The following is a 21,424-nucleotide window of genomic DNA, read 5'->3' as shown; positions in this document are numbered from 1 at the left end:
TCCACCACCTTTTCCAGGCTGTCCAGTTTGTAGCCGATGATGGAGCCGGCCTTCTTAACCAGTTTGTTAAGTCTGTTGGTGTCACCGGCTCCAATGCTGCTCCCCCAGCAGACCCCAGCGAAGTACAATGCACTGGCCACAACAGACTAGTAGAACATCTCCAACATCTCGCTGCACACATTGAAGGATCGAAGTTTCCTCAAGAAAAAGAGTCGACTCATCACCTTCTTGTAGACAGCGTTGATGTTGGTCTTCCAGTTCAGTCTGTTGTCATGGTAACTGCAAATAGACTGCAAGTTACAAGGACGTGTTGCATCAGATTTTTAGTCAAAGTTAGGCAAAATAAGTTCATTTATTCAGCACAACTCATGCACTATATTCAAAGTAATTAAAATGTTTACCCTTACAAGAAATTATTAACAACGGAGTCCAATTCAAATTATCACTATAACTAAGTGCCTATTAAAAATGACACAAATATGTGAGAAATGCATAGAGACATAAAATCAAATATATCTCCAAATGATTTATGTCCAACTCATTTTTGTTTTGTTTTTAATTTGATTCTGCCATTTTAGAAATGCCACCTGGAAGGTAATTATAGTTTCCACATGTCAAGATGGTGTGAGGCTAAATTAATCATTAGTCCTGATCATTTTATCTACGGTGTGGCCAGATATTGGTGTACTTCTCCATCTGTCCTGTAGAGGGCAGTAACACACTGAAGGCACATTGAAACATTTAGCAGAAGAAGAAAATCAACCAATGGAACTCCTCGTCATTTCATAGCTCTGCTGTGTTTCTTCGCTAACACAAAAACTATTATAATCACGAACGTATACGTGTATGTGACCCATGAGCAGTGGACAATGTCTACCCGGGCTCTGCGAAGGCTCAGAGGGAAACAGCGGGGTCAGGAGGCCTTGGACTCCGGGGATATAACTTCGGGTGACAGCCCGGAGGAGCAGGCTGAGGAGGAGAAGCTGGACGCGGCCAATGTGTCTCCCCCGTCCAACGGGAGAGGCAGCAGCCGAAAGTCCAAGAAAAACAAGGCTCAGAAAAACTTCAGCAACATTTATGAATTGGTAAAGTGGCGGTGTATTTCCCCAGCTCTCGATATATGTTACTTTCAACAACAGTATTAGTTTGTGTTTCTTCCCGACAGCTGTTTGCGGCTAGCTAAAATGTTAACAACCCTTGTTTGTTAAAATAGGCCAGCGCTGTGGCGTCAGCTCATTTCTCAGCATAATAACTAAACTCACTTGCATTGCAGGTTAAGATCAGCTCGCAAGGTGTCTAATATCACATTAGAAAATTGCTGGCAAGTTGTGCTACCTTTACATTGTATGACTTTAAAGTGACACTGTGAAGACACGTCTTTTTTGCAGGAGCCATCTTGTCCCTCCAGCTCTTTCTAATTAAAGCGACCTGTAGATATTGATTCTTGATCAGATTTTGGATAGATTTTGATGTCACTCACAACTAACAAAGTCAAGCATCCTCGTACAGGCAATAACTTTTTTGATAAATAATGCAGTAGTTCTTGCAGTGAAAGTGAGTAGCACTCATGGTGATACCTTTGCTTGATGATACAAAATAAATGGGGATATTCGATTTGATCAGACATTAAATTAATTTAGTTTTGTGTTTGTGAAAATATTTTTGGTGAATCACAACACATTTCATTATTATATCAAACAAAAATATCCTTTGCATCAGCTTAATGATTACAGGGAAGCTGAATTAGTTATGTCACAGTGTTGCCAGCATATTGGACTGTATTATTTGCCACAACAGTAAGCTCATTTGATATACAACCTGTTTACACCAATCAGTTATACAAAACATTTATCTGGAGTTCAGGTTTATAAAGACCTCTAATCTGTACTCTGCATTTTTTTCATGTCACAAACCATTTTTAAGCAGTAGTTTGCATCACAACATTATCTTTGTGGATACTTTTCCTCGTCATCCTGAACACACTAATTTTGTCCATGAACAGTATTTGGTTTTGGATTTGACGTGACTTCAGGAAAAGATGCTGTCTTGATGTTGCAAGATTGGAAAGGACTGATTTCTGTGCAATGTTCCATCTTACTGTATGTTTTTACTCATTTTTAGTGCTGCTTTAACCAGTACACTTTCTTGCCAATCTCATATTTACTAGATATGTGATGCAGACAATGAGGCAGAGAAAATTTCACCTGATGAAGAGGCAGAGAAACCAGACAGAAACCAAACAAATGGCACAGAGAAGAATGATAACGGAGACAATGAAAAACCAGATGAGAAGCATGAGGACGTGTCCAGCATGGTAAAAAAAAACCACATTTGAGAACCATAGAATCATGTATTCTTCCAATTTTACTTTGATATTCCTATTAAAATGAGCTTTATTGCATCATCTCTGTTCTTTCACAGTCTTCATCTGGAGAGAGAGTCAAAAAGAAGAAGAAAAAGAAGAAGACTAAAGTGACAACAGAAGATGGACAGGTAAATTTGTTGCAATTTTATCTGCTGGAAAATGTATAGCCCACACTTCATCCTTAGCTTTAATTATAATTTTTCTTGCAATTTTCTTGCAAAAAAACATTGTACTAATAACAAAAATGTCTTGAAATCATGCTTTGGAGCCAGAAATTACTTTCACATCATTCAAAGCAGTAGCTCCTCTCGGCCAGCAAACATCAATTAGATGTTGTCTCTCTGAATTTGCTGTTTTTTAAACAACTTTCAGGAGGCTGCACCAGCTGATAACATTGATGTATTGCTGGAGAACCTGGAGCAGTCCAATGGTGTGAGTTTGCAAAATGAGGATTGCGGAGGCTTTGACAGAAGATCTGTGCTACATGTGGAGCACCGGTGAGGATACCAACATCCTTCATGAAGCCAACATGCATAGATTAAGTTCAGATATGCTTTTTGTTCATATTTTCATCACCCTTGACTTGGTTGTGGCAGAAGTATTCATCTTGATATTTACCTGCACACAACACTTTGTTTTCTAGTATACTGTTATTACAATACTCACTATAGTGGCTACATTTAAGCTGTTACGTGTTTCAAAATAAACACAAGTATGCCTACATCTGTCTGTTGGAGTAGTAGTGCTAAAGAAACTCTTAACCAGGGCACAGCAGACAGGACTTGGTCTATGGTGAGTTTATTAGCTTCATTTACTCTTAACTGTTCAATGCTATCATGCGGTGGCGCTTGACTCGCACACAAAAGGCAAATGATTTAAAGGCTGTGGGTCTCAGGGGATGTTGTACACTGAATCAACGGAGAATTACAAGCAGTTAAAATGTCTTGGAGTATATCGCACATCTAGCCACAAAAATGGTGACATCCGAGCGGACCATTTCAATTAGCTATCGAAGAAAAATTGCTTGTATTGATAGCGAAGCATCAGTTTTTAGCAGAGCTGACATACACTGATACAGAGAAAGCAGTTTGGGCACACAACTGTAATTCAGCTGAGTGGCCCATAATAAATATGCAAACCCAAGACAGGCAAAACAAGTTATACAGGTTAAATAGTTTAATCTTGGTTCTGTAATATGACAGTGTATGAGGCTATGAATTAGGTGTGCCACTTAATGATTTACTTTATGCTTCCTCCCACTTGGTAATAATTTGTTTTATATGGTACTGGTCAACTTGTCTACATTGTGTCTTGACAATGTTCTTTTTTTCTGTTACTGACTGTGTTTGCCCTGAAATGTATTTCCTCAGCTTTATGTTGTTATAAAGCCTGTCAGGATTTAAGTGTCATTGTCTGTGTTAATTCTTCAGGAATCTCAACCCAGAGACAGAGCTGAAGAGATATTTCGGGGCTCGAGCTGTTCTCGGGGATCAAAGGTAAAAAGGAAAGAAAAAAGTGAGATTGTTTGGATTTAAATGGCTCATGCCATTTTTATGTATAATAAATGTATTTTGTCCTCTTTTTCTTTTTTTTTTTATGGGCAGACCTCGACAGAGAAACAGACAATTTCACCGCAGCACTTGGATGACCAGTCCAAAGGACAGCTGGCCTCGCTTTAGCCGCCCAGGTAACTGTGCCTGAATTATACTGAATTATATACTGCATTATTTGCTGATCAATCCAGGGTAAAACTGTTAGTTTTAATAATTCCCCTTTTGTTTACATCATGAGACAGTTTTGGGCAAAATGGTAGAATAATACCATTTAAAAATATATCTAATATTATTTAGTGTCGCTCCACTTAATTCCTGTTTGTCTCTTGATATGTGGTTTAACATTAAAACTATTGGCCTTGTGGTGATCATTTGTTATGAGTCAAAACACATATAATTGTGCTTATGACACGCTCTTTACATGATCAATAGATAGATACATACATAGTCTTAATTGTTTCAGGATGAGGAAATTTATAGTTGTAATCTGCACATGTTCATGTTTCATATGAAGAGCAGAAGAACCAAATGCAAAAGGTCATTTCGTGGTATTGAACTATCGTATTCGTTTTGCCTTTCATAGAATATTATATAGCTTTTTGTGTATTCTGTGTTTTATATTTCAAACCGACAAGCCGAAAATTGCTCAAAGTTCTTTTATTTAGCCAGTGTCATAGACTTTGAATGTTGCTTGTGGTACTGGCGTCATCGTAAAGATTGCCTCATTGTGACCGAAGTGAAGGTCACCATTGATGTATTGCGTAATCTTTCTGTTCGATATTCGTGCCTTGACTGGATTCAATATTTCCTACAAATGTCAATATAGGATGATATTAAAGTTACAAACACATTTTTATCACCACAAAAGGTCCAGTGTTTTAGACATTTGATGACTCACGCAGATTGCTCTTTTCTTAATAGTTAGGCAAAATATATTTTGTTAAATAATTGCAGATTTTTTTACTTTGTAAACACTATCGACGTGACTGCTTCTCCATAATGTTTTAGCAATGTTACATCACCACTAAAATCTACAATGTCTTGCATGTTTTAAAAAGCCTCATGGGATTTTTTTTTTTTCTGTTGTTTCACCGGGATCTGCTATGACATGCTGTTAGCACTTTAGCACAATGAAAAAGTTTTAGTTGACACAAAATCTAAACGGTAAACAAATAATCATGGTCAGAAATCAGTTAAAAATGAATCTATGAATCTTCTTTTGTTTAAAAGTGATGATGAACTGAAGGTAAACAAAATAGCTGTGAAGCATCACAGACACATTTACTCTATGCAAGTCATCTCAGTGTTTGTTTATGAACATATAAATTTATCCGATTTTTATAGTCACATCAGGTATGACATGCGAGCTACACGTGGAATGATTAATTCTGTAATTATAAGCATTTCCTTTTTCCCAAGGCTCTAAAGACACGGGGGTGTCTTGTGCTGTGTAGATTGTGATGGCCCTTGAGGCAAATCTATGATTTTGAGCCATAAATGCACGACTTCACATTTATATTACACGTTTTTCCCCCATGGTCAATCACAAAGAGTCAGTCAGGTCTATTAGTGTGAATTAAATATGTGTCTAAACGTGTGTTGTTCTTAAGTTAGTTGTTAATTCAGCTTAACGTCTCCACAGGGATCTCAATGGCCTTACTGGAGTCAAAGGATGGCATTCAGCACTTCACCTTTGAGCACAGTCGAGAATACCAACAAGTACAGTTCAAGTTCCTGGATGCGGTCGAGTCCATGGATCCCAACAATATTGTGGTAAAAAGTTTATTCTCTAAGAAGAGGGGTGTGAAACCATCACCATCAATGTAAACAATTGAGAGGTAGATTTAGAATATCCTCATTTTTTTTATAAGCACCTTGCTATTGTTCCTTCAAAGATTATTTAAAAATCCAAACAGTGTGTGGATCATCACCAGGAAAATCTTGTCATTACATCATTTTCAGCAATTATTTTTCCATGGAAAACATTTAAATCTTGACCTGTTTAAACTTAAAATACAAATAATTGAAATCATTTCCTGTACAATAAAAAAAAATGCAACATTAAAAAACTAGACTATATTCTTAATAAATAGATGTATTTAAATAATAGACATTCGCATGGAAAACGTGGTTGCATCAAAGTGAATTCAAGCTAAAGAAGATATCATCACAAGATTTTCACAGCCTCGAACACGCCCACCTATAATGTTTGATACTGTGTTCTTTGGGATCCCACACAGTTTCTGAAGAAGCAGCACGTGTGGCAGGCGAGGCTGACCACAAAAAAATACCAAAGTGTGTTTTTTATTTTTATTTTGGCAGGGCATATTTGACTGTGATCTGTGGCACACGACTGGACTTGTGAAAATTAAATATTATGTCTTTGTCCATCTCTGTCAAGTTCACATAATTCTCTTTCCTTTTTGTCTCCAGGCTCTGCTTCAGCTGAACCCCTACCACATTGATTCCTTGCTGCAGCTTTCTGATGTCTGCCGCATACAAGAGGATCAGGAGATGGCCAGGGACCTCATTGGTAAGGATGGTGGGCTCCTTCCGTGTCACTTGACCAAAATGTGTTTTGTGTCCAGCCATGACCGAGATGGCAAATCATTCAACAGTGTTTTTATAAAGGGGACCATTTATGCTCTTTTTTTCAAAACAATTTTTTGATATACTGGTACTTCACTATAAAAACATAACACTGTATTTATGACTGGAAATAAAGCATAACAGGTCGTCTTTAAATGGAAATACTCAGGGATCCGCTATGCTCAACCACAAGTTTATTGTGTAACATGATTGGAAAGGTTTTCCAGACTAAAAAAAAAGCTTAGTCGGTGCTTCGGAGCAGCCAGCCAGGCTTCTCTGTTTTGGCTGGTCTGATACACTAATTCCTTCTGCTCCCAATTATATTCTTTCAAAGAAAACAGATTTTTGGCACACATGAGATGATACAGTTTGTCCTCCGACAATATTCTGCTTTTTAAGTGCATGCCTGTTTTTTGTCATCGCTAAGAGGAGCAGAATGCACAAATGTCAATATTAACTGATCGCTTAATTTCTTTTGTTAAGTGCATGAAAAAAAGTAATTTATTTGCACTTCAAATTTATAGCATTTGTATGTTACATCAATGCCGGCATGAATTATATTATGAATGCATTTTAATCATACCAATATCTATATTTAATTGCATGTCATCATACAAAATATCAAGCACATACCAAAGCAAATTCATCCAGCAATAATGCTAATTAGATTTCCTTATATATATATAGATTAGCATGCCGTGTCATTGTTACAGTTCACAGAGAGATCATCAGACAAATAAATTGTCTGTGCCAGTGCATTTCAAAAATGTTACCCAATCTCAGAGCTGACTGTTGTGCTGTGGGCATTATTATCCATTTATGACTTAATATTTATAATTTTAACTCGTTGGAAAGTCTCAAGACAAACGTTTTGTGGTCAAATCACTGATGATAGCTAATTTTGATCGAATTATCAAGATGAATAATTGTAATTTTAAACTCAGTGCCTGTGTGCTTCTGTAAATTGTAAATCCACAAATCAGTCACTAGATAGATAGATAGTTACTTTATTATTCCCACAGGGGGAAACACTATTAATAAATTAAAGTTCATGCTAAGCACAATGCTAGGTTTATTATCACAGGCCCTGTCCTCAACCGATGATCTAAAATAGTTTATGGAGAAGACCAGAGGGATGATTTAACAAAGGGCATTCGTCTTCTGCCCGGGGTAATTTGATTACATGCCACCAGCTGAACATTACCATAAGATGGAGGAATCAGACAGTGGTTTTCAGTTCTGGTATTTTCTAGGATACTAAGCCTTGCTGATGAGGTGATCATATGTAGGAACATTATTACTGACAAGGTACCTGCAACATTGTACAGCTGTGCTTACTACTTCTCTCCCTAAATCATGCTGTTTGTAGGTTGGATGTTTTTGTTGTTGCAGATCTAAATCAAAGCTATAACTACTTTGTTTTTTCCAGAGAGGGCCATGTACAGCTTTGAGTGTGCATTTCATCCTTTGTTCAGTCTGACATCAGGTACCAGCAGACTGGATTATCTGAGACCAGAAAACAGGTTGGTCCTTTCTTTTTTCCCCTCCTCCTTTTGCTTCTGTTGCACATCTTGCTTTTGCAAAGCATCAGCTGTACTAAAGATTATTATTTTCAACTTTAATTATGTTACATGGACTCAGCAATTCAGTAATTCAATAATCCTTGTTTGCAGAGCATTTTATCTGGCTCTTTATAAGCACATGATGTTTCTGGAGAAGAGAGGATGCCCACGCACAGCTTTGGAGTTCTGCAGACTGATCCTGAGGTACAACAAGAAAACATTGAACATGTCATATAGTTAAATGTGAAGCAGTAAAAAAAATTATGAGATTTATATAGAAAGCCCTGCTGGAGTCTCCATTTAGAGGTCACATCTCTGGTCCTTTTATGACTAACTTATCTACTCTGTTCATATTATCTCTGAACAGCACTCTATATAGAAAGAAGGAAGAGGGAAGTTTAGATACTGTTTGTCTGTGTTGTGTCTTTATTTATCAGTTTTAAAAGTTTTACAAACTATAAGATCACATTGCTTGCTATATAAACAAACACAAATTCTCAATTCCCTGAATTAAGTCACCATAACAGCAGGAGTCTTTAAAATGGCAATATACTCTTCAAAGACTGTTAACTAACAGATGAGGTCTTTATTCTGTGAGTGTGGTGAGGATGACGACTGATACTGATCAAAGACCTACCCTTCAAAATTATTTATAATTTAGGCAAAACATTTCTAGCAAGGAATCTTAGCTTAGGAGTTATTTAGAAAACTTCTCAGAGCAGCTGAGTAAAGAAGGGACAGAAATCGTTATCTTAATGAGGAGGTGTGGTTGACCCTGCTGCTGGGTATGTCGCTTTATTTAAAAAAAAAAAAAAAAAAAAAAAGAAAAGTGAATGGCTGATAAAAAAAAAACAACTCTTTGTGATAATGGGCACTGAATGGACAGTGACACCCGGTGGGATTTAAATTAACTGCGTCCCCGTACTTGTTTGTGAAAGCACTGGTTTTGTTTAAGATTGCTCTGCTGATGAAGGTCGCGACAGACCCGAGTCATCAATGCTGCACTGTTGCATTTTTACAGTTGCCAAATATCTTTGTGCTGTAATCAGTTTCAACAATATGGTGTTATTGCGTTGAGCGAGAGATGTGAGTGTCTCCAGTGAGATCGACCACAAACGTCATCCCTGCATGATACGATTCGTAGCGCTTCATTAACTCACTGTCATTCAGCGTTTGAAGAATATTTCTCCTCCCTCGTTGTACTTCTGCAATTAAGAAATTCTCAAGACTCTTAAAAAGTTCTCCCCCTTGGTCCTAAAGGTGCTTTGTGAATAACTTTCATTTTTACCAGGACCTACTCTTAACTTTAAGGGGAACGTCTTAGAAAACGTCTTAAAAAAACATCATAGTTCCAAGAATTTTACTGGAATTTTCATTACGAGGAGAAACTCTTGGTATCATGAAGCTTTATGAACATGAATACATTTCTAATATGTGCTACTTAATTGATGATAAGGTGTTCCCTAAAAGACATTTCAGTGCTTTTATCCATTTGTTAAGGCATATAAAAGTGATTTAGTGAAGAGCGTGATACTGTAAGATCATATGTTTGACCCAAATGACACGCATGACAAAATAGTTTACATTTCCAAGGTAATATAATCCCATAACAATCAGTGTGTATTTGCGTCATTACATGACATAAGACCTCCTGTATGCATGCTGGCACAGATACAGTACCATTTACATAAAAGCTTTTCCCTGCTGCCATTAGTCTGCCGTAGCTGGACTGTTACCTACAGCCTACCCATGTCATGGTCTGTGTTTATCTTTGCTTTCCATCAATCTCTGGCATCCTGACTTCATGACAGCTATGTGCTCTGATCCTTTTGTAAAGCAGCATTCTGGGAATAAAAACAGATGTCTGTCTTTATCCCTGCAGCAGTGATTAAATCACTGTTAGCTCGAAATGAGATTGATAACATAACCTTAAAATAAAGCACTGCTTGAAAAAGTGACCCACTTACAGTGTATTATATAGTTTTGAAACATAGGATGTAACTATATTTGATTCCCTATACATACTATATTCACTTTCATCATGCCTGCTCAGATAGTATTCAATACGTTGTGCTAAATTTTGAAGGAAACAAATAAAAATCACGTATCAATCTGCATATCGCAAACGTGGAGCAAAGCCACTCTTAAGGGTACTTCAGCTTAAATAATGTCAGCTATAACCAACAGTGCTTTTTTCAAGTATTTGCATTATTTCCAGGTTGTTGTTTATGATCCACCCCCGAGTATGGAATTCGATTTTATTTTATTTTTATTTTTTTATTTTTTTAATAATTATACTTAGGTTCAGATATTTGGATTGAGCATGTTTTTTTTTTAAATTTTTTTTAATATAAATATCAGTGTTAATTTCTTTGTGGTTTTGTCTGTCACTCTTATTAGTTTGGACCCAGACTCGGACCCACTGTGCATGCTGCTGCTTGTTGATTTCCTGACCCTGCGTTCCAGAGAGTATCCATCTCTGCTTCAGTTGTACCAGGACTGGGAGGTAAAGTGTGCTTTCATGTGCAGTTACGTGCCATATTTGTGTGCGTGTGTGTTCCCGTGCAGCGGTTACCTCCTCAGTCTGATAGAGTAATTGTTTGTTATTGCTTTTCAGGAGCACAGAAATCTGTCTCAGCTGCCAAACTTTGCATTCTCCACTGCACTTTGCCGTTTCCATCTCAGTCAGCAGGAAGATATGGACCGTGAAGAAAGTGATAAAGAAAGACAGAAAGCTGACCAGATGCTGCAGGAGGCTCTCATCATGTTCCCTGGAGGTCAGACTCTTTGAAATGAACTGCTACCACAAGAATATAAATATGTTGATATTCCTCTGTCACTTCTTCACATTGCTTAGGGCATAACTAAAAGGTTTTCCATAACATAGCAGGGATTTTCTTTTTTTATCATTCTCATCTCAGAAAAATGTAAAAGTGTCAATTTTGATCACCTAATGTTGTTGTAAATATGTTCTCCACAGTCTTGATGCCTTTACTGGACCTGTGTACAGTGCAGGCAGACGCCACAGTCACCTCTCATAGCTTCTTCGGCCCAAAGAGTCAGATAGGGTGATGTATTCTCCCTATGTTTTACTAAAGTGTTGCATAATCCATGAAAATTACTTTTATTATTACAGCATGGTATAATTTAATATTTTATTTATTCATTCATTAACTTTCAACAAATTGAATATAAAATGTCTATCTTTCCAATCTTTTTATGGCAGTTTATTTATAGCATATATTTGTATCCGTTTTGTGTTTCTCCACCTCCTCCCGTCTAACTTTGAAGATCACGGTACTTCCCCTGTCTGCAGGCAGCCACCAGCCCTGGCTGAACTGACAGCTCTGTATGTGGGGAGAACGTACAACCTGTGGAGGGAGGCAGCAGTATTGCTTTGGTTCGAGGAGTCTGTGAGGGAGGTGCTGCGCCGAGTTGATGCCAAAGACCCTCTAGTGGAGGACTGCCAAAACAAGTAAGATGTCAACTATCTGCTCTGATGCCAGTTCTGGCAAAGTTCTGACAAACTTTGCCTTGGAGACGACCGAGACATTCATTGATAATCAGTAAACTAAAAATGTCAAATGAAGCAAATTAATAATTGCTCCACATAGTAGTATATTGGATGATGAGACGATAGGGATTCTTTCAATAGTGAGAAAATGGCTCTCAAAGGCTTCACCTTCGTTACTTTGTTTCAGGAGAAAGCAGAGGTACCAGAGTGCACCAAGAAACATCCATCGCCATGTCCTCCTCTCTGAGATCAAAGAAGCCACCTCAAGTCTGCCTCTTGTAAGAAACCATCAGCAACCGCACTTCTCCATTTTCTGCTCTAAGATCTCACACGGCACGCTTTATTCAGTAGATGTTTTCAGTTACCTCAACTTTATCAGGGAGGTGAACAGCCTGAGACATCAACCTGATGAAGGCCAGATAGCAGCAACCACAATTCACACATTCTACAATGTCCTCAATTCATTCTTTGATAGACAATGAATGTGTGAAGGGCACCAATAGGATTTGAAAGATTTCAGTCTTCATTTTAAGTCGTCAGGCAAAAAAGCATTTGTGTTAATTTTCTTATGGTTTAGTTTTCCAAATATATTTATAACCAGTGCAGTATAACAAATTAATAATCTCAATATCATATATGCGGACTCTTACTCTCTGAGGTGTGTATATGAGTGCATGCTCTGACTTTCCAGTGATCACTAATTTATAAATCAGATTTCTTGCAACCAAATACTTGTGTGGATTAAATATGAGATGACATTGATGCTACTCTTGAAAGTAGATTTCGTCCTCAATAAATGTAACTGCATATGGCCTTTCTTTTATATTTTTTGACAGCTAGTTGTAGATCAAGATGTCAAATTAGAAAAATGCTACTTTTTCTCTGATATATTTTTTGTATTCTGTACACACAACATTGCTGCAATATTTCTTGACTGTAAAAGATTTCTGCTGTGCTCCACGTCACATTCAGGTCGCCACCCTTCAAACCAAAACTGCAACGAGACAAAGCACTTGGTACCAAAAATCACACGCAAGATGAAAAACAACCCATCTTTCACAGGTTGTTTTTCATCTTGCGTGTGATTTTTGGGAACGAAGCCGGTGAAACTTCTTCCAATAACTTGTTTCCACTTGTGGCTTTTAAAGTAGTACCAGTGATAGCAGAAGTATCCAGATTCTAGACTTGACTGGAAGTATCAATACAGCAAAGTAAAAATTCTCCATTCCAAGTATTAGCAGCAAAATGTAGTGAAATTACTGGTTTCACCCCTCTGACTGACATGATTAATTATGACATCATTATATATCAATACTGAATCGTCTTTATAAACAGGGACAGCAGATAAATTGGATGGGTTGTAAGATGAATAGTAGGAAAGGAAAAAAAATATTCAAAAATGTGTTTTTACTTTTTCCCTAATCTTTGATTTTTGGTGAGATACTGGATTATTTGAACATTTATTAAAAAGATGAGAATTTTAGATGGAAAAAAAAAAATCACTATTTGGTGGAAATGTTAACAACTAATAGACATCCGAGATGTGACCCGCACTACACAGTTTGTTCGTAAGATGTCAGAAGACAAAAACTTTGAAAACAATGTTTAATCTTTAACAATGTGTAGTATTTTAAAAATGCATTTTATTATCCATTGGGTTCAAATCCTGATCTTAAAAGTAAATAAAGCTTTCAAATACATGTGGTGAAATGGAAAGTACAATACATGTATTTCCCTTTTGAAATGTTTTGAAGTGGAAGTATAAAGTAGCATCAAATGGAAAGACTAAAGTAAAGTGCAATTACCTCAAAAAGTGCTTAAGTAAATGTACTTAGTTACTTCCCACCACAGAGTAGTAAATCAGTCTCAACTGCAGATGCAGATCACCATTGGAATATTTATTTGTCTCTGAACTCACACATGTCTGTGAATGTGATTTTAAACTCGTGTATTTGTTCGATACCCCCAGGAGGTGACCACTCAGCCTGTGATGGGTTTTGACCCTCTGCCTCCACTGGACTCTGTCATATCATATACCCGACCAGAGAGGTAATGCAGGACCCAATCATTTGTACACACGAGATTCCACACTTTACAAAATACACATGCTTTGTTGTCTTAGTTTGCTTTTAAAGTTAAAGAGATTTATGTGTTTTTGTGTCTACATGTAGGCAGCATGTTGGTGCATCCAGTGAGAGTACTTTATCTCTGTTTTTCCGGTCTTTGCTGCCAAACTTCAACCTCCAGGTGAGTTGCGTGGATCAGACAGAACGGATCTGGTTTTGATTGATTTGATTAGTGAGGTGCGTGAGGCAAAAAGAATTTTGGGTTAGTTACATGGATGGATACATGGACACATAACGGTGGTCTCCCATGAATTACAAAGAAATGTTTCCGTTGTTTCAAATATTTAAAGGACAAATATTCACCTTAAAACCCAATTCATATATGTTAATATTATGCTGTACATCTCGGTTATCAGAGCAACAATCTTCTTAATCCATGAGCAAACTAAACTAATTTCATCTGAACATGGCTACACGTCTGTCCAGCATTAGACTGACATCTCAAAGAACCCATGGTGTACATGTGAAGACGCCATGTGATAAACAGCTGTAAGCCTTACACACAAAACTCATTTGTCTCTGTGTGAGTGCACCGAGTGGGTGAATTCATCACTATGAACAGCTGTGCTTCGAAGGGTGTCAAGTGATTTCATCATGTATCCTCGTCTTGATGTTCTGATTTACTGCAACCGTAAGACTTGTCTGTTGTTCTTGAGTTAACGGTCCAAAATCACTGAAGGAACACAACGGCTGGGTTTTCGTGTGTTTCCACACGATGGAGGCTTCATCTGTACCGAGTATGATTGCCGTGACCCTCGACTCCCCTGCTGGCCTGCGTTCACATCATATTAATGCTCTGTACCTAAGTATGCTTATGTCATCATCCTCATGCCAGTGGAGGGCTACTTTACATCACCGCTGCTTTTGTTTTGAGTGGACAGACCAGAAGGACACAAAGACACAAAGAATCAGGTGCAAGTGTCCAGATCTGGCCTCATTTGCAGATTTCTGAGGGAAAAAAGTGGTGCGGAGAACTGCTTTTTTTATGTTTGAAAATGCAACAGTGGCGTAATGTTGCAATATATATCCTCAATAGCAGGTTTTAGGGCAACCAGCTTTCACACCAGATGCGTGTACTGTGCCCGAGTACACTGATCTGGACCCGAGTCCGCCTCTTCCAAATGGAGCTGTGCCCAGGTACGATGATCTGTGCCTCTATCGGGTCTGCAATGTTCACACTTACTTAACGTACCAGACTTTGGACTCAAATGCACTCGAGCACGGTACAAAGTACCAAGTGTGAAAGCACCATTATACAGCAGAGGGGTTTAACCAACTGATAAATAACCATTGGCATTTCTAATGTTACAATGAACAATGTAAGGAATTCCTGCAGTCTAATTTAAACCAAATGTTTTGGAATCACTTACTTACTTTTTTTTTCTCTTGTCAATAGTGCCTGTAAATGATTGATCAGGCCATGTGCACGCCACAGTGTTTTTTTTATTTGTCGTGACTCTCGGTCTGAGTTCACGTGTTGTTTTCTGCACCTCTGTGTAATAATTGTGCGGCTTTGTTGTCAGATAAGCGACTCTTAAGACCCGGCTAGAGCCCACTACCTGATATCGCATTCAGTTAAACAGTCTCTTTTCAATCTAATGACAATTTAATAATGACACAAATCAATTATAAAAGTAGAAACACAATTTTATTCCTTACTAAATACTGAGATATTAATTTTTCCTGGAAACATTGTGTTGTAGTGGCAGCAATAGCTGAAGAAAGTATATCTCTGCCTCCTGCTCTGAAACGGTCTGAGGATCTGACAAGACTTACAACTCTTTTATTACCTCTGACATTGGAGATTTGATCATATGATGAGCTTTAATTAAATTATGTAGCAAGAGTAAAGTGCCCCAAAGACACAGTACATCTCAAACCCTGGATTTCTGTTGAATGAAAACAGAGATTAGGGACCAAAATCATGTCTTTGTATTTTTAGGCTAAGTGGTGATTTACTTTTATTAAAGTGTGATCAAAATAAAATAGAAAGACAGGGTTTCTTTCCCTGTTTGAAAATGTACAGCTGGAAACCCGTTGTAACCCCATCTCGGCAGCGGGGAAGTAAGGGTGTAAGGGTACCGGTCCGAACAAAAATTAGCCCACGATTGGGCACATGGAGCTGTGTGGTGGTGGAGAGCGACTCAAACACGACCACAGTTTTACAAAGAGAGCTAGGCTATGTGACGCAACATCACACTATATTTCTATGAACGTTTTTTTTTCTCGTCGTATATTTTATATTGAAAATATACTGCAAAGCCCGAACACGGATACACCCATGTCAAATATAATGTCAAAGACATTAGCAAAATATCTTAACACACGTCCATGACTGATGGAACATTTCCTTCAAAGACTCATGGTCACCCTAAAGGGATGAGAGCTGGAAAATGTTTAACAAGGCATATGACTTTGTTACAGTCAATTCGGTCCACCATTTTCTAGTATGCATGATAATGAGAAAACAAAAACAACATTCACAAAGTGCAGAGTTGTTTTTAGGCCTAGGCTTAGCTGCCTCTTTGCTAATAAAAGCCGTTCAATCCTCATATTTATTCGGTGTTAATTTGCAGGGTCAATTTCTGGAGCCAATTCAAGGGCTCATAATCAAGCACATTAGTTATTATTGGACATTTTGTCGATTAGTTGACCAAATTCCATTTTCCTGCTCACATATTTTCCGCCATTCTTAACAAAACCTAACTGTGATGTTTTCAGATCCAAAACTGCTCCACTGGGCAGTTATTCCCGCAGCATATGAAGCAGCAAAGTGGGTCACTTTGGAGGAGAACTTACTGTACTTTGTATTTGAGACATTTGAAAGGAAAAAGTGGATCATGTAAAAAAATTTTGTCCAAAAAGTGAATTTTTTTTTATTTTGATGTTATTTTGAAGCTACCGTTCCAGTCGATCCCAAAACACTTTTTCAGTTAAGCAGAGTTTGGTATTGAAATGATTTAAATGTCAGAACTTAAGTTCGGGGCTGTATTACATAAATAAAATTGCTACTTTTCATGATGGTGATGATTATGATGATTATTGACCATCCTTGATCCACATTGTCCTCAGCAACAAATGGGTGTTTGCCCTTTCCGCTCATTTAATTCCCATTATTTGCTCACTCCCTGCTTCCTCAGAATGGACTGTAATCTGTCTAAGATTGTGTGAAAGAAAGCGAATGCACAGAAAGACCATATGGTCATATTTTGGTGCAGCACCTGATAGCAGGATGGAAAAGTATCCTTTTTAGGTCAAGTGTAATGGAACCGGATGTGTTCATTTCAAACCGACAAAAGCATCACTCACAGTTCTCCAGCTCTTAGAGGGTGTTTTACAGTCTTTTGAGCATCTTAACATATCAGCTGTCGGAGCTTCTCAACTACCGACAGCTCTGCAGTATTACTTAGAGTGTGAGTGTGTGTGTGTGTGTGTGTGTGTGTGTGTGTGTGTGTGTGTGTGTCAAATGAAGAAAGTATGCACCGCTTTCCATATAAAAAAAACAGTTTATCATTAAAGCTGAGTTGAGTGGAATAGTTCTTTGTTGAAAGAAAATGCAGAAGAGGGTGCATGTTTAAAGGCTCTTCAGTCAATAGTTTCCTATATGCTGTGCTGTAACTTAAATGCTGCAGTATTATGAGGTAAAAGTATCAGATTATAGGTTTGATAAAAGCCAACACGGTTCAAATTTAAAAAGATTTAACTTTGAAACCCCCTCAGTGGAAGCAACAAAAAACATAGTGGCAGACATGTCCTGCATAAAAGGGGGAATCGAATGAACGCACTAAAAGCAACAATTGGAGAGAATTCATTTCAGCTTGATTTGTTTTCTACAACCCCATTTCCAAAAAAGTTGGGACGCTGTGTAAAATGTAAATCGATAGAATATCTCAGTTTCAACATTTGATACGTTGTCTTTGGTCTATTTGCAATTAAAAACGGGTTCACAGGATTTGCAAATCATTGCATTCTGTTTTTATTTTCATTTTAGACGCGTCCCAACTTTTTGGAGAAACGTGGTTTTACAAACAACTCGACATGAGTATAAATGGAAAGATTCCTCTCGCACTCATTGATGTTACATACAGTGGGTACGGAAAGTATTCAGACCCCTTTAATTTTTTCACTCTTTGTATCATTGCAGCCATTTGCTAAAATCAAAAAAGTTCATTTTATTTCTCATTAATGTACACTCAGCACCCCATCTTGACAGAAAAAAACAAATGTAGAAATTTGTGCAAATTTATTAAAAAAGAAAAACTGAAATATCACATGGTCACAAGTATTCAGACCCTTTGCTCAGTATTGAGTAGAAGCACCCTTTTGAGCTAGTACAGCCATGAGTCTTCTTGGGAATGATGCAACAAGCTTTTCACACCTGGATTTGGGGATCCTCTGCCATTCTTCCTTGCAGATCCTCTCCAGTTCCGTCAGGTTGGATGGTGAACGTTGGTGGACAGCCATTTTCAGGTCTCTCCAGAGATGCTCAATTGGGTTTAGGTCAGGGCTCTGGCTGGGCCAGTCAAGAATGGTCACAGAGTTGTTCCGAAGCCACTCCTTTGTTATTTTATCTGTGTGCTGAGGGTCATTGTCTTGTTAGAAGGTGAACCTTCGGCCCAGTCTGAGGTCCAGAGCACTCTGGAAGAGGTTTTCTTCCAGGATATCTCTGTACTTGGCCGCATTCATCTTTCCTTCAATTGCAACCAGTCGTCCTGTCCCTGCAGCTGAAAAACACCCCCATAGCATGATGCTGCCACCACCATGTTTCACTGTTGGGATTGTATTGGGCAGGTGATGAGCAGTGCCTGGTTTTCTCCACACATACCGCTTAGAATTAATGCCAAAAAGTTCAATCTTGGTCTCATCAGACCAGAGAATCTTATTTCTCATAGTCTGGGAGTCCTTCATATGTTTTTTGGCAAACTCTATGCGGGCTTTCATATGTCTTGCACTGAGGAGAGGCTTCCGTCGGGCCACTCTGCCATAAAGCCCCGACTGGTGGAGGGCTGCAGTGATAGTTGACTTTGTGGAACTTTCTCCCATCTCCCTACTGCATCTCTGGAGCTCAGCCACAGTGATCTTTGGGTTCTTCTTTACCTCTCTCACCAAGGCTCTTCTCCCACGATTGCTCAGTTTGGCTGGACGGCCAGGTCTAGGAAGAGTTCTGGTCGTCCCAAACTTCTTCCATTTAAGGATTATGGAGGCCACTGTGCTCTTAGGAACCTTGAGTGCTGCAGAAATTATTTTGTAACCTTGGCCAGATCTGTGCCTTGCCACAATTCTGTCTCTGAGCTCCTTGGACAGTTCCTTCGACCTCATGATTCTCATTTGCTCTGACATGCACTGTGAGCTGTAAGGTCTTATATAGACAGATGTGTGCCTTTTCTAATCAAGTCCAATCAGTTTAATTAAACACAGCTGGACTCCAATGAAGGAGTAGAACTATCTCAAGGAGGATCAGAAGAAATGGACAGCATGTGAGTTAAATATGAGTGTCACAGCAAAGTAATATGTACTGGTGATAAATGGAAAGACTGTTGTTAAAGGATTTTGTTGATGCCGTACCAAGTGCAGAATGAGTCTGGTTCATGACAAACAAGTTTAACAAGGGGATTTTTACAACGACTGAGGTACTGAACCTGGAGCAATGTGTACTCATAAATGTCATGCATTTTCTCTGTCTTGCCATTGGACTTGTAGTTCAACCATCCACTGTTACATTAAAGCACACATTCAGTTCAACATCTTGTGAGCTATACACTACATGCTTAATGTTACCAGAAGCGCCCAAGGCATGTCTCAATCAGGACTGTTCCATCCATCCTAACCATGTTATCCACTTATGGAGAGGAAGAGATAGAATATGGATAAAATAAATATAGTTAAGACTCTGGAAAATATATTGCTTCTTTAGAAAAATAAGATAAAAAGTACAGCACTAAGTATCTCCGCACACACGAGAATGCAAAAACAAATAGAAACGCTGAAACAACTATGTAGGTGGTGGGAAAAGTGTACAGTAAAATGTTTTAAAAATACCAGAGAAGATCACCTTGAGCATGTGTAGTGAACATGGACTGCATACAAAAGTGGACGTAGCTTTCAGAACGGCAGTTAACAAAACTTTGCACACACGGGAGACGTCACTGACAAATGCCGTTGCCGTTATTTTACTTTGGTGAAAGAGAAATAAAAGCAAACAGAATAATAGCTAATTTCTAATATTAGTGTTAAACAAACATGAAAAATGTCCGCCATTGTTCACAGAAAGTGTTGCTTTGTGCACAAATTAAGGTGTGAATTAATCTTTTTTCCAAATGCACTGTTGTTCATGTTCACACAGACACACAGTAACTGGACTTTTTTTTTTTAAATCTGCATTTTACAACCTTTTTTTTTTTTTAATTCCTTGTTTTAGTTACCTAACACCTTCTACATGTGGATGAGAGGCCAAAATGTGGGTCTTAATCTTGAAATAGAGTTACTTATTTGAAAACAACATAATGTTTTGTTCGATAACACAGGCCAAGATTACACCGGTGTTAATATAATACATTTGTTTTAACACACTATGGGCCTCATTTACTAAACGTTTGCGTGTGTAAACGTTTTTCAAATGTGCAATTTAACACGCGTTGTCCATTTGGCGTGTTTGCCTGCATGTATGTGTAATATTGGGCGCTTCTACCTGAACGTGCAAAATACTGGGAGGGGAAATGCAAATACAAAAATTTAGCACCCGCAATGATATTTACTAAACCTGAAAGCAGAAACGGGAGAAGTGATTGTTGTGTATTTTAATACGACTGAAAGTATTAATCAGATGTACAAATCTGGAGAGACGGCTGCTCTCATCGTGGTGAGAAGGAGACGCAGAGAAATCAATGAATGCATAGAGAACATGGTTTTACACCCGCGGAAACATAGAGGCGCAGATTATTCGGGTGGTGACATTTCTGAGTTACTGAATGAACTGAATTGAACTTTTTGTTTTTCCCACAGTATTGACTTCCCCGCTGATAATCTCCTATACAGCATTTTGTTCTTGTTATATTCATATTTATTCATTTCAATGGCATCAGATTTCTTTTGTTTTGCGGTCGTTCTGTGTTTTTCATGGCTGGAATCACTTTAACACGCACAACTTGTCGAATAGTCGGGTTTTTGCAATATACACTTAATAGATAATGAAATGTAAGGAAATGGAGAATGTCTTCAGAGAATTCCAAAGAAAAAATGATGTGACATAGTTAAGGATATTAAAACAGAGAAAGGCCTGTTTGAGAAAGGGTGAGACATGAGAACTGTACATTAATTTATTTTTCCTTCACTCAAGGGTGGACTGAGGCAGGAGGATGACATGGAAGTGGCTCGAGCTGGTCAGGAACTGAACCAGGAAGTGAACCGTCTAATGGTGGCAATGAGGGACATGCTGGCAAACATCCGGTTTCAGGAGCCACCGAGGGAGGACAACCCCTACAGAGATGAGGAGGAATGGGACTGAGAGAGAGGAGGGAGACAGAGGTGGAATAAGTGTTGAATGGAGAGGAATCAAACAAACTTTGAAGAATAAATAGTGGTGTTTATAATTAAGAAGAGGTACAGTGGGACAGCTGAAGAGTTTTTTGTTTTTTTTTAACTGTCACAGCTTCAGAGTATTGAACTGTGCTCCAGTGGCATTGATTAAAATAAATTTCTCAGAGGCAGTACAGACA

General features: G+C 38.2%; 1 protein-coding gene across 2 annotated transcripts; it reads left to right on the top strand.

Annotated features, from left to right (window-relative positions):
• Nucleotides 1-758: 758 nt before the first annotated feature.
• Nucleotides 759-21,424, top strand: tcf25 (transcription factor 25 (basic helix-loop-helix)). 2 transcript variants are annotated; one of them, XM_069174619.1, is made up of 18 exons: nt 759-1,085; nt 2,168-2,314; nt 2,422-2,493; nt 2,738-2,862; nt 3,796-3,861; nt 3,970-4,052; nt 5,561-5,691; nt 6,352-6,451; nt 7,937-8,030; nt 8,181-8,273; nt 10,470-10,575; nt 10,687-10,846; nt 11,050-11,137; nt 11,386-11,544; nt 11,771-11,861; nt 13,553-13,632; nt 13,755-13,830; nt 21,046-21,424. In XM_069174619.1, the coding sequence occupies exons 1-18, from the start codon at nt 870-872 to the stop codon at nt 21,211-21,213; spliced, it is 2,055 nt and encodes a 684-aa protein (XP_069030720.1). In that variant the 5' UTR covers nt 759-869; the 3' UTR covers nt 21,214-21,424. The 2 variants fall into 2 exon arrangements, with proteins under 2 accessions (XP_069030720.1, XP_069030719.1); XM_069174618.1 differs by having other exon boundaries at nt 784-1,085; nt 11,774-11,861.

The sequence above is a fragment of the Embiotoca jacksoni genome, unplaced genomic scaffold, assembly GCF_022577435.1.
Source record: "Embiotoca jacksoni isolate LCO1_2020_lvr unplaced genomic scaffold, fEmbJac1.0.p SCAF_6, whole genome shotgun sequence".
NCBI lineage: Eukaryota > Metazoa > Chordata > Actinopteri > Embiotocidae > Embiotoca > Embiotoca jacksoni.
The sequence above is the reverse complement of the archived record's forward strand: the minus strand, read 5'-3'. Positions and strand labels throughout refer to the sequence as shown.